We start from the raw sequence: 14559 nt of genomic DNA on the forward strand, positions 1-14559 counted from the left end.
CATCAGCCAATTTCCATGAAAGAGGTAGGCGTTGCTCTTTAAACGATGCGTTGGGAATTTTGCATACAGGAAAAGCAATAAGATCGGCGTATTCGCGCAGAAACCAATTAGGAATCCTGTCAGGACCACATGATTTAAATGGATTAATTTTTGATAGTGTTTTCCAAACACGTTCTTCAGATACTTCTAGGAACTCCGGGAGATTTTTTTCTAGTGCCAAACGAGTAATGGGGCACAACAGACGATACTCTTCAAGAGGTTCGAGGAATGCTCTATTTATGGAGTTCGCCAATACATGTAGCTTAGTCTTAGCCTTTTTAATAACATAACCATGCCTTTCAAAAAGTCTTATGTTTGGAGCCGAAATTGTGATTTTCTTTCATGATGCCATGGTATTGTTAATGTAGTAGACATCCTTCAATCTCAAATTACGAACTTGAACTTTTGAACTCTGTGAACAGCACATGTTTCAGCGATGACCGATAGCAGCCTAAAATGCACTGATTTTCAGTGATGTGACTTTCCAACTCAGTACATGTTACTGAAAAGCTCTGTTAATACATGCTGCTTCAAGAACTTTTTGGGTTATAGAAGTGGAAGAGGAAAGTCACTTTTGTATCAAATGCACTTCGTGTTTTTGGGCAAAAACATTTTGTGAAACTTTGACTTTTTTTTATTTTAAAAGGAGGGAGAAAGGTTTAGGGTCTGAGTAGTTAGATACAAATTAACCTTTTAGGCTACGTGACTGTGTACAAATTATTCCTTGTCCTCTGACTTTTATTGTTACTTGTCTGAACAAAATCAATAAAGAAGTGGAAAAGTAAGTTTTCCCCATGTTTGGCACCCTAGATTGAGAAGATTCGCCTTGGACAGGACAGCCGCGGGTATGGCAAAGGACTGTTTGTCGAAAGTGTCAAGGTGGTTCCCACAGACAATGATCCCCCGATGATGTTCCCATGTGCATGTTGGCTGGCTGAAGATGTGTGGGACAGTAAGACTGAGAGGGAACTGCTTCCTGGAAAAGCTGTAAAGAGACCTGAAAGTAAGTTCTGTGGGTGGACTAAAATATAGGGCAAAGGGGAGGGGGTGGGGAAGAGAGAGAGAATGCACAAGATATGTTTGAAATGAACTTTGAGAAATTAATTGTTCGGAAATTATGGGAATAATCATGGATCCTCGGTATTGTGTTGAAGTGAGGAGTAGCGCGGACGAGGGGTAGGGAGTAGCTGGGGGGAGGGCTTCTCTTTACCATAGCTTAGTGGGTTTGAGCGAGTATAGTTGACATTTACGGGTGGGATTTTGTTTTTTGTTCCAGATGTTGCTTACAGCTTAACATTCAAGACGGGCGACATGCCGTATGCGGGCACTGATGCTAATGTAACACTGCAGCTGTTTGGAGACAAAGGTCAAACGGAAAAGATCATGTTACGGCAAGAATCTGGAAAAACCCTAAAGAGATTTGATCGAGGACGGACAGACAGGTTCACTGTACAGACGATGGACGTGGGGAAAGTGAGTGAATCTAGGTTTTACCTTTTTTTTTTCCTCAGGTTCCATTCCTGTTCATCTGAGTTATGACCTTAATCCCGTTTAGGTTGAGAGGATTCGCATCAGTCATGATAACACGGGTCCTAACCCGGAGTGGTATTTAGAATACCTGAAGATCGAAATTCCTTCCCGGGACGAAAAATACATGTTCCCTTGCAACCGCTGGCTGACTGGTGACGAGGAGAGACGAGTTGAAGTTGAAGTCTACCCGGGTAAGAGAGAAAATAAAATTTGACTTTCTTAGAATAGAAAACAAGTCTGGGTCATTTATACTAAACTAGTTGGTACTTACATTCGTGAAAGGAAAAGGAGGGAAGGAAGAGAGGTAATTGGGGAGGGGTGGGTGGGGGTGGTTCTCACCGTTGTAAGTCTTATTTGTTGCGGTTTAATCATTTTCCTTAGCTTAAATTCGCTAGCTTAATACGTTCTTCCTTTCGATTGGCTATACAACACTTCAAGAGCTATGTAATGAAGTTGTCATAGGTACGTTTAGTTGTATTTGAAACATGCAACATAACCCTTTTCTTGCAGTTGATGAGAATGCCATCACAGAAGAGAAAATTACTGTTGAAGAGGTTCCCCAACAGTCTGCCCCCGGTAGGTGCCTTTGGTTTTTAGATGTTTTGGGCAATGTGAACGCGTTGAGAATAAGCTAGACTCGACTGAGAGTTGCAGTTACAGTCTAGAAAATTTTATCGCGCCCACTGATTTTTTTCCCATTTCTCCTTGCTCAAAACTGCTTCGTCACTTTTCATGGCGTCTTGTTATGTGAAACGTGTGAAGGGCAAGGATGGCGCAGCGGATTGTGGGAGGGTGGGAGTGTTTCTCCCCTGTCTCTGATATGTAGGGGGCTCTGAGCACGACTTGTGGGTTTGTTCGTTTGGTGGGACTTGGCATGCTCAGATAAGGGAGGTGAGGGTTACATGTACCTTGAAAAATCGTGGCTCTCTCCTTCTGATGTTTTTGTCCAGTTTTTCTGTTTTTTTTTTTTTTTCTCGCCACACAAACACCAACATTTCAAATTCAAAATCGATCTGACTTCTATTGTTGATCATTTTTGATCATTTTAAAATATTGCTCCACTAGCTCTGCCCCTTATTGGTTTTCATTTGACGCATGGCACCGGTTCCAGTACATGTACAGTAACAAATTGAAGTTGCAGCCACTGATTTCCGATTTTTTTCAACTTTATTTTTAGCGCCTAAACCAGAGCCTGAGATGGCTGAATATCAAGGTATGGGCACATCGTGGTGTACAGAAACTAGGTCACTAATTGTTAGGTTGGACGCACCACACCTTTTATTTTGAAAACGAATGGATAGTTATCCCAGGTGTCTCCTTATGTTTCTCTGAAACTTCTTTTAAATTTTAAATGGACTGGTCTTCGCCAACCAATTCTGACATATGGGTCTCTAACATTCGGAAATTATTTTGATCTCATTCACTGTTTCCTATTTCTGATGTGATCATTTACTTATGAGAGCATGGCAGGTCGGTGAATTCCGAAAGAAAGTGCAGGAATGATCTTACATGCAGTCGTGAATGCACATGCCAATTTTATCTTTTTTTTTTTTCGCGATTCGATCAACAGTTTCGTTCAGACTCGGCGAAGTCCTGGATCCCTATACCAAGCTGTTTATGGTCATTCACGGAGACAAGGGAGACTCAGAGAAGATTTACCTGACACCTGAAGGAGGAAGACTGGAACCGGGAAGGCTGTACACAGTTACTGTTACCACCACTGACGTAGGAAAGGTGAGTTACATGTACTTACGCATATTACAAGGGATGGATGGGGGGGGGGGGTTGGTAGGGGTAGAGTTACATTTATACTCATTTATACTTTTTCGTAAAAAAGAGTGAAGAGGTAAAGTTGTATTTGGAAGAGGTTCGTACCATTTCTTGCCACTCTTGAGGCAAATTGCTTCCATACTAACCAGTACTTTATTTGCATCTTGGTACAATGTTTACGTTTTTGCTTACCGTATGTTAGCTCCTTCATAGCGTTCGACAGTGTTGTTTCGTCTTTCTCTTCTTCCCACTTTGTTGTCATTTTTATCTCTTTTGTCGTCTTGGTCAGTCTTTGATTGGCACTTTCTTATAATGTAAAACTTTTCAAGAAAACGATAGTTCAGTAGTGGCAGAAGAGAACTTAATAACGACTAACGACAAGTATTACCGAGTAGTATCGCCTCATTTATGTTCCTTCCGATCACAGGTCCATAACATCAGCATGGGTTGCGAGGGTGTGTCCCCTAACCAGGGTGTGTTTGTGGAAGAAGTAGAGGTCACAGCCCCTGGTGGTCCTCCTGTGATGTTTCCTTCTCGTTGCTGGCTAGCCGAAGATGAAGATGATGGGCAAACTACCCGGGTTTTAGTTCCTGGGCAGTCTTTGACCTCACAATACGATAGTAAGGAAAAATTCCGTACGACTTTGTGGTTTAATTATTTTGTTTTAATATGTTTTAGACAAAAAAGAGCGAACCATGTCCGGTGGTATTCTCCAAGCGTAGAAATGGGTTTTTTAAAATCTCAATTCTTACCCGTTTCGTTTAGTAGATACAGGACATCTGCTACTTTATCTTTTTATTGCTTCCGTCAACCTCATATAGACCAGGCAGCACGCGTATATCAGAGCGTGTTGTCAAACCCTAGTTTTTACACTTTATTTCTTTTATAAACTCCGTGTTTCATGACTTGTTATATTAGCTCCTTTGGACGATGTTACTCTGTATGTAACAGAATTTCTTTCTGCTCTTTTGGTCTTCTAGAAATATAACACATGCTTACACCTCAAGTAGCTTACATGTAGGTAAAGTGTCCTTTACGAATGCACTCATTGCGAAACTTGTGTTAAACACTTGTGGACTAATGTGCTGCACATAGAACCGGTGAACCGTTTGTCACACGATCGTAACGTTACGTCATGTATGTCCTTTGCTTTTGTCTTTATAGTTGGGTTTCGCCTGGGAGAAGTCCTAGACCCTAACACCAAGCTGTACATGGTACTGTATGGCGACAAAGGCGAGTCCGGAAAGATTTATCTTTTGCCTGATGGATCCAAGTTTGAGCCTGATAAGTTCTACAAAGTGTCTGTCAACATTAAAGATATCGGCAATGTAAGTTTTAATGTTGTTGTCTCGTGTTTTATATAGTTGCAAGTGCGATATGCAAAGGAAACTTTTTAGACATGGGACTAATTAACTGCATGTTACGTTGCCTTGTAAAAAAGTTCAATCGAAGAACTATTTTTTTTCGAACAGAATTTAATTTTTCCGTTCTTTCTGTCATACGTTTCTTAAATCTTTACATTTATGTGATACATGTACATGTAGCTCTAAGAATTTGATGTTGAATTGAAATGATACTCTCTTAATTGATACTTACCTTTAAAATGTGAGGGAACAGAAATCGAAAAGAGCGACTTTCACAAAAGCGGAAGCCCCAAAATTACCGCTGCCTATAAAATAACGATGAAGGAAAATCTGTTTAAAACTCCTTTACACGGTTCACTTTTTATTTTTCCTTTTTACATAGGTGCAAAAAGTCCACATTGGCCACGACAGCAAGGGTCGTAACAAAGGAGTTTTCGTGGAGGAAATCGAAGTCACAGCTCCTGATGCTCCCAAAGTGATTTTCCCTTGTCGCTGCTGGCTCGCTGAAAACGAAGATGATGGTAAAACAGCTCGTGTGATAGAACCTGGTGAATCATTGACACAACCGTACGACAGTAAGTAGATGTGGGCCAGTCAATTAATTGTACCTCGTATCCTCTAAAAGGTTGTTTCCCATTTAGAGAGTGATTTGCACGCTACGGTTTTTTTGTGCTACGTTTTCACTGGATTGTTTAAAACCAATTTTCTTTTTCTGCCCAAGCCTCTTGAAAACGAATTACATTCGTCTTTAAGGCTTCGGGATACTGGTCATAAAAATCAGCGTTAAGATGAAACGCTTGACTAAATTGGAAATGGCTGAGAATTTAATTTTGCTGCACGGTCGGTAAACTTTGTTTAAAAAACCGGCTTATATTTCTCTATGCCAGTTATTTTTCTGGGATTCCTGAATGTCACCAAATCACAGCGCAAAACCAACGGTACGGAAAAGAGAAGAGAACTAAACAGGGCCTTTAATGCATAATTTTGCAACCTCAAGGTTTAAAATGAACTTTCAACGGAGTTTCACAAGTACAAAATTGAGGCGTTTTTCATTGGAGAGTTTTGAACTAAAACCAAATATGTGACAATGGCCTCCCAGACTAAAGGTGCTAAAAAAAAAACGCATGAAAGAGAATTCGCCGTGAATGATATGTAAACTGCAGGTTGAAGTGCGGGGAAACGGAGATAACTGCTTGACTGGGAACGTGATGCGAGCTTTTTCGACCAATCACAGAGTGTAGACAGAAAACTAACTCAGTTCGGAATTACTTTTGAAACTCGATGGAAAATTGGTGTAATTCTGGATCCCATGCTAATGCTGCATATCTGTTGTGATTTTTCAACAGTTAATTTTCGTCTTGGGGAAGTGATGGATCCCCGCGCCAAGTTGTACATGATTATTCATGGAAAGAAAGGCGATTCAGGAAAAATTTATCTCGCACCATCTGACGGCAAAAATTTTGAACCAGGAAGGCTGTACACTGTGTCTGCAAGTATCAGAGATATCGGACCGGTGAGTTGCCAACCTTATTTGTTATCCATAGGTTACAAGACAAAAGGTGTTGTTATTGCATGTTGCATGATGGGATCGTTAGCGTATTTGGGTTTGGTTAGACTGAACTATTTGTACAATTCAGCTATCCGTATTTTTACAATCATCTGTAAGAATCCTTACGAAAAGTGTGATATTTGCAATAGGAAGATGAACTTAATCCTTGAATTTCTGCTTTGCCCTTCATCAAATTTATCACAAATCTGCCTTCTAATTTTTATTATGATTTGATTGTTACTTTTTCTGAAGTGTTTACAGCGAAGTTTACGAACTTTCTTGTATGATTAGGTTGAGAAAATTAGTCTTGGAAATGAAAGTCGTGAACCCGGCCATGGTGTTTTCGTAGAGGAAGTGGAAGTGGGGGCACCTAACGAAGAACCTCTTGTTTTCCCGAGCCGCTGTTGGTTGGCAGAAGACGAGGGAGATGGATTGGTTGTACGAGTCCTGAAACCCGGAGAAACTATTCAACCGACCTACGACAGTAAGTTCAAATCGAGTAACCTGCGAAAAGCGCGGGAAAAACAGGATATCATATACTGTGAATTTAAGCGTGGGAAAATGTGTAATTTTTTGGAAAATGAAAGACGAGATTTTACCTTTAGAAGGCGCGGGAAAGGGTGTACCGGGCATAAGGAGATAAAATCAGTGAAACGCGTCGGCAAGGGAAGATGCACCTACAAGGCATGTCCGTCAACTAATGCCGAAAACTAAGAGTTTGTCTGTATGATTAACATGGAAATAGCATTGATGAGAGAATTGGGTTTTGGAGTGTGGTCTTCAAGTCAGCTGAACTGCATATGTTCACGTCAAGTCAGATCGTAGTGCAAAAATAAACAGAGCCAATTCTGCAGGATTGTTTTATTTTTAGCTCTCTTGTTTTGTAGTTCTGTTCCGTTTGGGCGAAGTACGAGATCCCTGGGCTAAACTGTACATGATCCTGTATGGAGATAGGGGCGAGTCAGGCAAGATATATCTCACACCTTCTGATGGGACAAAGTTTGAGGCTGGAAAGCAGTACAGAGTATCAGTTAATATCAAAGATATTGGAAAGGTATTTGTGAATTTTTTTTAATGGTATGCTGTCAGTTCTCTCCAGTTTGAATTTCGCGGTTTTACATTGGTTCAACGGCACGGACAATGTTGGAACCTTTTTGGAGATAAAAAAAAAATGATAGCAGTACAAAGAATCCAATATCAATAAGACTTAATTTGACTTAAGAGAAAATTTTCCTTGCATCTCTAGATCAACAAAGTGTTTCTTGGAAGTGATAATCAGGGAAGCGGGCGTGGAATTTACGTTGAGGAAATCGAAGTGCAATCCACTGGTGAGGATCCTGTGATCTTTCCTTGTCGCTGCTGGCTCGCTGAAGATGAAGGAGACGGCAAAACAGCCAGGGTTTTGATTCCAGGGGAGACGATTCATCCGCAGCTTGACAGTAAGGAAATATATGAATTTCACTCACCGTAGACTTTGTCCTCGGTCCTAACTATTGACAAAGAGCATGCTACTGAATCATTTAGATTGGGTTTCCAAAAAACAGCGCAAACGAAACAACTGAGTTACTTTTACAATTCCACTTCTGCGACAAATTCATTTAATCACGAAAAATGGTCTCACTTGAACGAGGCAATTGCGACAATTTCAATCCTATTATCAGGGTTGCGTAACCAAATTATTCAATCACGTGAAATATTGTTTCCAATTACATCGATTTGTGCCGAGGAGCGAAGAAAGGAAAAGTGGCAAAAGAGGGGGTGGGGGTAAGGAAAGGAATTTATCCCTTGTTTCTCTGATGAGATCGGTCAGTTTTGTTTAAATCACTCTGTTGATAGTAGTCGCCTCTTAGGAATCTTGACATGTATGTTTTATTCATATGTGGGCTATTCCTTTTTATTCCTAATTGTTTTTGCTCAACTATTTGTCTGTTTTGGTTTTTAAAAAAGGGTTTAGAGCTGTTGGATGACAGATAATTAGATTTTGTGTCGCGCCAACTTGGCATCAGTGATAGAGACCTTTATTTAGGGATTTCAAGTTTACCAAGGCATAGGGTAACCAACACTGAATGTCACCACCGTATCTCTGTCAGGTACTCTGTACAACATGACATTTGAGACAGAGGATGTTCCCTTCGCCGGCACAGATGCTACTGTTTATGTGCAGATGTTTGGAGAAAAAGGACAGACAGAAAAGATTGAGTTTCGAAGTGAAGACAAAAAAGAGGCGCCAAAGTTTAAACGCGGAAGAATTGACAAGTTTGCTGTGGAAACTGCTGATGTTGGAAAGGTAAATTGAGTGGGGTGGTCGTTAAACAATAGGGTCGAGCCTCTGGTATGACCGTTGTGGGTGTGTGTTTTACTTTTATCCTCGGGAAAGGAATGTAACTCTCACATGCGGGCAAAATATGTGACAACCTCACCGAAGAATAATCAGGAACTCCACGCACAGGGAATGGAGATATGAAATCGGAATCCAACTGATACTGGAATAAGTTTCCATTTATCTTCGTGATCTAAAGTCAAGGAAAATATAAAGCCAATCTTCTACTTGTATATAAATAGATGAATCGAAAAACACAAAAATAACAAAAACGTTAGTTTTGTGTTAGGTATATATTAAGATGTATAACTGGCTGTCAGTGTAACAACTAGCGAAAACCATAGATAGAAGTAGAGTTTCATTTAATCAGACTTCGCAAATGGCTGTTCTGTTTTGTGTCACGTGATCCGCCGTAGCGTCATCTATGCTCACTCGTTAGAGACAGAAAGGCGTAGTGTATAATCCTAGGGAAATACATGACAGGTTTTTTTCAGATGTCTTTGAATAGTTTTTCTTCCTCGACGCGTAAGGAAGACAGATAGCACTCTTTCAGTTGACGAGTTCATGTTTGATTTCAGCTGACGAAACTTCGTGTCGGCCACGACAACACCGGCCGTAACCCTGAATGGTATCTAAAGAAACTCTCTATTGAAATCCCATCACGTGACGAGACCTGTGTGTTCGAGTACAACAACTGGATTGCGGGAGAGGAAGTCAACTTGGATCCAAGTATGTTCGAAATGCTTCTTTTGTCGTGACATGCCAATCACCTGGTTAATTCCAATTCGGGAATTAAGGTTTTATCAACGTCAAGTTATATTATCAACTCAGTTGATAAAACCTAAAAAGCCATGTTACTCTCACCGACGCAGCACCACAGTTTCTTTAGAAGGTTACCTACTTAATTCCAATTCTGACCTAACTTTAATGCAGAGAATATTTGTAGAACTTTTATGTCTACCGTGAATGGTTTTTAAAGTAAGTTGAGATATCTGTTTTGTAGTTTATGGTTTACCCTGTTGAATGTGAATCCTGATTTCATCAATTTACTAGTTGTATTAATTTTGAATTGAATGAATTTTTTGGGGTTGATGATATAGCCTCACTTTTGTCATAGAAATTAAAGTTTCATAATCGCCCTTTTTTTTTTTTTTTTTTTTTTTTTTTCAGTCGACGAAAAAACAAGAACAGAGCTTTATACTAGTAAGTTGCAAGATATGTCATGAAATGCATGCAGTTACGAAAATGGCGAAATTTTGTCAAAATCGTCAAATCCGCCAAGCTGATTTCGCTTTGACAAATTTGACCAACATTCGTCGAGAAACAAAGTGAGACGTTATTAATTTTAAAATAAAAATCACTGAGTTTTATCAAGATTGTTCTTCTCTCCTGTTACTCTTTGAATATATCTAGGAGCAAAGAGTCATGGACATAAACGAATTTTTGAGCAACAGATCTGTACGTAAATTTTTGTTGAGTTCAAAGCTCTGCCCAATTTTAGTGTCCAGTCCTTTTCAATTTTCTCCTTCTCACTTCTCTTTTCAGTCATCTTTTTGGCCTAACTCAGCTTGATGTTTTCTCTTTCTTAGTAAATCATATTTCGATTTGTTAGATTGAAATTGAATGTAATCTTGTGAGTCGTAAAAACCATCTTCAGGAACATTTTTTGCGAAGTTAAGGTCTAATTTAGGTATCAGAACTCTGTCAGGTTCTTATGATGTAGAAATGGGAAGGTTTTCCTCAGGAGGTACACTAATTTCCGCCTTCTGTAGTTCATCTCAAGCTGGGTGAGGTGGCCGACCCCTATGCTCCAGTGTGGATCCAGCTCGTTGGTGAGAAGGGAGAAAGTGGACAGATTCAAATCAAACCTGGATATGGTCCTAATGATAAGTTCGAGAAGGGCCGCATTTACAAGGTGGTTGCAAGAGTCGCAGATATTGGACGGGTGAGTTCGGGATCAGAAATCCCATGGAACTAAATTCTCCAGGGAAATAACTTGTAGAGGATTATTTTTTATTTGTCGCGCTCTTAGGCTTTTAAGATTGTTTCCACCTTTTTATTCCTAATGTGTCACCACTCAGGTAAAAGTTGTTAGTTAAAGGTGATTCAGAGTGAGTATATAAAACTTGCGAGTGTTGCGAGTGTGCATCCAATTTAGCTGAGACTGAAAACTCTTTGCTGAGCCGTGTGGCCTCCACTACCACTAAATAACCTACAGCTAACCTTGGCGTGCATAGAGTTCTAATGGTTTACAAATGACTGCTGTATTCGTAAGTTCTCCCACATTGCATAGTCACTGTAACGGTGACCTCTCCCCTGTGTACTATGTATGGTGTGGTGGAGTTAAAATCGGTTCTTCCTTGTGTAGTTCGTTGCATTATTTTCAACCATCAGTTCAACTATTGCTTATCTTGGATTCAGACCCAGGGTAAAATTCTTCCTACAGAATGATCTTTTCCTCGTGAATTGGTCGAGGGATAAATTGTCATACGCTAACTATTTGTTTTCACTTTAGGGCTATACAATTTTTTTAAAACCACTTGTCTATCAGTATTGTATACGCTTGTTTATATTACAAAGATCAGTAGCTCATCAAATGGTTAGACTGGAACACATCATCTGCAAACCATTGCTTTTAGAATTTGTTTTAAGTGGATTTCGTTTGTTCTCTCTATTTGAAGTCGGGATTACGTACAATGAATGTTCATGTTACTTTAGTAACGATCAATCAACGCAAGAACATAATCAGAGCACTGACCGATCGATAGGCGGTGAGACAGACACATAGACAAACTTTAAGACGGAAACGGTTGAGGCAGAGACCGACAGAGACAGTCTGCACAGTGAAAAGACTGTACATGTAGCAGCACGGATAATGTAACAAACCTTTTCGAAATGTGGATGAATGAATCAAAAGGACGACATATGGACTGCGGACATACGGATTGACAGACAGACAGGCGGAAAAAAAGGCAGGAGACACACAGTCACATAGGCAGACAGAAAGAAGGTGTACGAACGGACGGACAGGCACACGGACACTCGCCCGACCATCCTCTAGTATCATCGAAATTCTCACTCTCCATTTCCTTACCTTGCCTCGTTTAGATCGTGGATGTCAAAGTTGGCCAAGATGCAGGCCACACTGGTGTCCCTAGCAAGGGTCTATACGTTGAAGAAGTTGTGGTGACCGCGTCACGTGGAGATGGGGTGGTCTTTCCTTGTCACTGTTGGACTGGGGATGAGGATAAAATAGCCGTGGAGCCCGGCCTTGGAAATGAAGAACCTCTTGGTAAGTACTAACCGTATGCGGTAAGGGATAAATGCTCCTGAAACCGCATGATTTCCAACCCCCTCTAGAAAGGTATTCACAGAATTGACTTCGTACCATGTTTGTAATTCCGAAACGTATTCTGATCATTTGATGGCTGTATTCAAATGTGCTCTAATCCGGCTATGGATGCCAACTCAGAAACTTGACCACTGATTCAAAACCATAACTTACTACTTTGGCTAAATCTACAGCAGCAGCTGTACAATTTTTTAAGCCAACGGCTAAAAGGTAGAATTAAAACAAGAATGTCACAGATAGAGGGCTAGGCTATTAGGCAAAACTCATTAAAGCGGAGTCCGTAGTCCGATTTTTAGCACCTTTTATGTCAGTTCTTGAAAGGTCAGGTTACTCCTAGGTATTCTGTGTCTCCACATAGTATGCAGTGTGCTTTTCACAAAGTAGCCTATTATCTGGTCTTACGTACGAGTTCTCTTTTGCTTATCCGATCTCGGAATCAAAACATAACGCAATTTAATTCCTTATACAGGAAAGTTTCTTCCCCACAGTCCCACAGTCCTTTTCTTTGTTCCCTCTCTTCAGATACAACTTATCAAGTAACATTTAAGACTGGTGACAGACCAAACGCTGGCACATCGGCCAAAGTGCAGTTTGAATTGTTTGGAGACAACGGTAAAACCGAGTCTATTTTACTCAGCGAGGACAAGAGTCTACGACTGTTTGAAAGAGGAAACAGTGATAAATTCAAAGTGGACACGCGGGATGTTGGAAAGGTTTGCTTACGCTAGTTAAAAACTAATAGCTTAACATCCGTCCTTTGCTCATAAAGAATCTTTTTTCTCGTGAAGTCTTCTATCCCAAAGTGGGAAGGAATATACTTCTTTTTTATGCCTTGGATCCGAATGAGTGTTGACGCTTAGAACGTCAGATTTGGACGGGTATCCACTCGTAGGTAAAGTTTATCAACTACGATGCTTTATTAAGCACGTTAATGGTATATCAGAACAGCTATTATGGGTATCTTGGTAGAGAGAATGCCTAACGCGGTGTGCATCCTCTTTCCAAGTTTCTTAAAGTTGCTGTAAAGGATAGGTATCACTAAGATAGTACTACTTAGATGTAAAACTTTCTTCAAGATCTCAAAGCGGCTTCTTGTGTTATCAGATCGAGAAGCTTCGCGTCAGTCATGACAATTCCGGGCGCGATCCTGACTGGTATCTAGAGGAAGTGACCATAGATGTCCCGGATAAGGGCGAGCAGTACATCTTCCCTTGTCACCGCTGGCTCGTGGGCAGTCAGCGAAATGTTGATCTGATACCTGGTAAGTAAATTAACATTTCTGTGACATTTTCTTTTTGCGAGTATAAGACAAATAAGAGTAGAAAATGTGGGAAAGAGACGGAATCGTTATGTTACAACTAGAAAAGCATGAGAAACGCTATACATGATTGTAAGAAGAGATCAACTAAAACCTGACGTATTTTCCTTTTATCTTTCTTGCAGCTGAAACAAAAGATTTGTCACAAGGTAATAAGATGATCAGTATCTGAATTGCTTAATCTTTTATTTTTCGTCGTTGTTAGGGAAATTAAGACTGTAAAATGTGAACGAGTCAGAGATCAAACTGTACGTTTGGAAGGAAATACCAAGGAACAGCGTGTTACGTGTAAACTCGTTTTACTCTGTTTTAAACTGTTGGCGTTGATACATTCTGTTTGAGCCATACACTGATTCTATTTTTCATGTTTTTATTTACAGAAGTGGATTATCGTATCATGATAAAGACTGGGGACGAAAACGACGCTGGCACAGACGCCAATGTTAATTTTCAGATGTTTGGAGAAAAAGGAAAAACACAAAACTTCTCTCTCAGAGAGGAAGGAGATAAAAAGAGATTTGAGAAAGGAAGAATGGACAAATTCTTGATCCGGACACGAGACATTGGAAAGGTATTGACAGAGACTGTTTTTGTGGTTGCTTTGCTTTCCGGATTTAGTTCTATCTGTTACTATCAAATTTATTTCTTCCCTCCATTTTCATGTTAGCGTTTCTCGCCTCGCCGCACATCCTGTCACTTTTGGGATCACGCTTCATTATTCATTAGTGTTTTACATCTTTTCATTTCATTCTGTTGGATTTAATATTCACAGTGATCCTGATCATACGCGTTTGATTTCCCCTCCCCCTTAAGAGAGTTTCAACCGTTGTCATGACAACTTAAAAGACTTTCTAGTTACAAGTTAGAACAGAGCAGAGGCCTAAATTCCTTATTTTTGGAACAGATTTCTCTCATAGAGAAGTCTTGACTTGTTTCGTCGGTTTTTATCAATGATTTTGCAGCTGTCTGTCTGTTTGTCACGTGTCACGTGTTCAGTTTGTCACCGTTCACGATGTCACACGGGGTTTGATTCCCTTCGTGGAGTGGGATTCATTTTATTCTGTCTCCCGTTCTCAACATATGGATCCCACAAATTGCTCTTTTGAGTCAAATATTTTGTCTTGTATCCAATACAGCTGACATCTGTTCGTATCAGCCGGGATAACAAAGGTGTTAAACCTGGATGGCTGTTGGATAAAATAACTATTGACGTAGACGAGAAGGACGAGCATTATGTGTTTTATTGCAACCGCTGGTTGGGAAGTTCAGACATTGCGATAGATTTTACACCAGGTAATGCTGTAAGCTCTAGTGAGC

At 40.2% G+C, this 14559-nt stretch overlaps 1 protein-coding gene across 2 annotated transcripts in view; it reads left to right on the top strand.

Annotated features, from left to right (window-relative positions):
- LOC111344023 (lipoxygenase homology domain-containing protein 1) overlaps nucleotides 1-14559 on the top strand; it is a 39996-nt gene that overhangs the window by 12646 nt on the left and 12791 nt on the right. For both annotated transcript variants that reach the window (XM_088753455.1, XM_088753454.1), the window contains exons 9-31: nucleotides 850-1042; nucleotides 1316-1512; nucleotides 1595-1760; nucleotides 2080-2145; nucleotides 2747-2782; nucleotides 3140-3303; nucleotides 3767-3959; nucleotides 4504-4667; nucleotides 5086-5278; nucleotides 6050-6216; nucleotides 6544-6736; nucleotides 7140-7306; nucleotides 7499-7691; nucleotides 8343-8539; nucleotides 9151-9301; nucleotides 9743-9775; nucleotides 10345-10517; nucleotides 11681-11864; nucleotides 12447-12637; nucleotides 13029-13185; nucleotides 13368-13391; nucleotides 13623-13813; nucleotides 14379-14535. In XM_088753455.1, the coding sequence (XP_088609581.1) occupies nucleotides 850-1042; nucleotides 1316-1512; nucleotides 1595-1760; nucleotides 2080-2145; nucleotides 2747-2782; nucleotides 3140-3303; nucleotides 3767-3959; nucleotides 4504-4667; nucleotides 5086-5278; nucleotides 6050-6216; nucleotides 6544-6736; nucleotides 7140-7306; nucleotides 7499-7691; nucleotides 8343-8539; nucleotides 9151-9301; nucleotides 9743-9775; nucleotides 10345-10517; nucleotides 11681-11864; nucleotides 12447-12637; nucleotides 13029-13185; nucleotides 13368-13391; nucleotides 13623-13813; nucleotides 14379-14535 (3550 nt within the window). The remainder of the gene's footprint in view (nucleotides 1-849; nucleotides 1043-1315; nucleotides 1513-1594; nucleotides 1761-2079; nucleotides 2146-2746; nucleotides 2783-3139; nucleotides 3304-3766; nucleotides 3960-4503; nucleotides 4668-5085; nucleotides 5279-6049; nucleotides 6217-6543; nucleotides 6737-7139; nucleotides 7307-7498; nucleotides 7692-8342; nucleotides 8540-9150; nucleotides 9302-9742; nucleotides 9776-10344; nucleotides 10518-11680; nucleotides 11865-12446; nucleotides 12638-13028; nucleotides 13186-13367; nucleotides 13392-13622; nucleotides 13814-14378; nucleotides 14536-14559) is intronic.

Source organism: Stylophora pistillata, chromosome 3 (genome assembly GCF_964205215.1).
Source record: "Stylophora pistillata chromosome 3, jaStyPist1.2, whole genome shotgun sequence".
NCBI classification, from domain to species: domain Eukaryota; kingdom Metazoa; phylum Cnidaria; class Anthozoa; order Scleractinia; family Pocilloporidae; genus Stylophora; species Stylophora pistillata.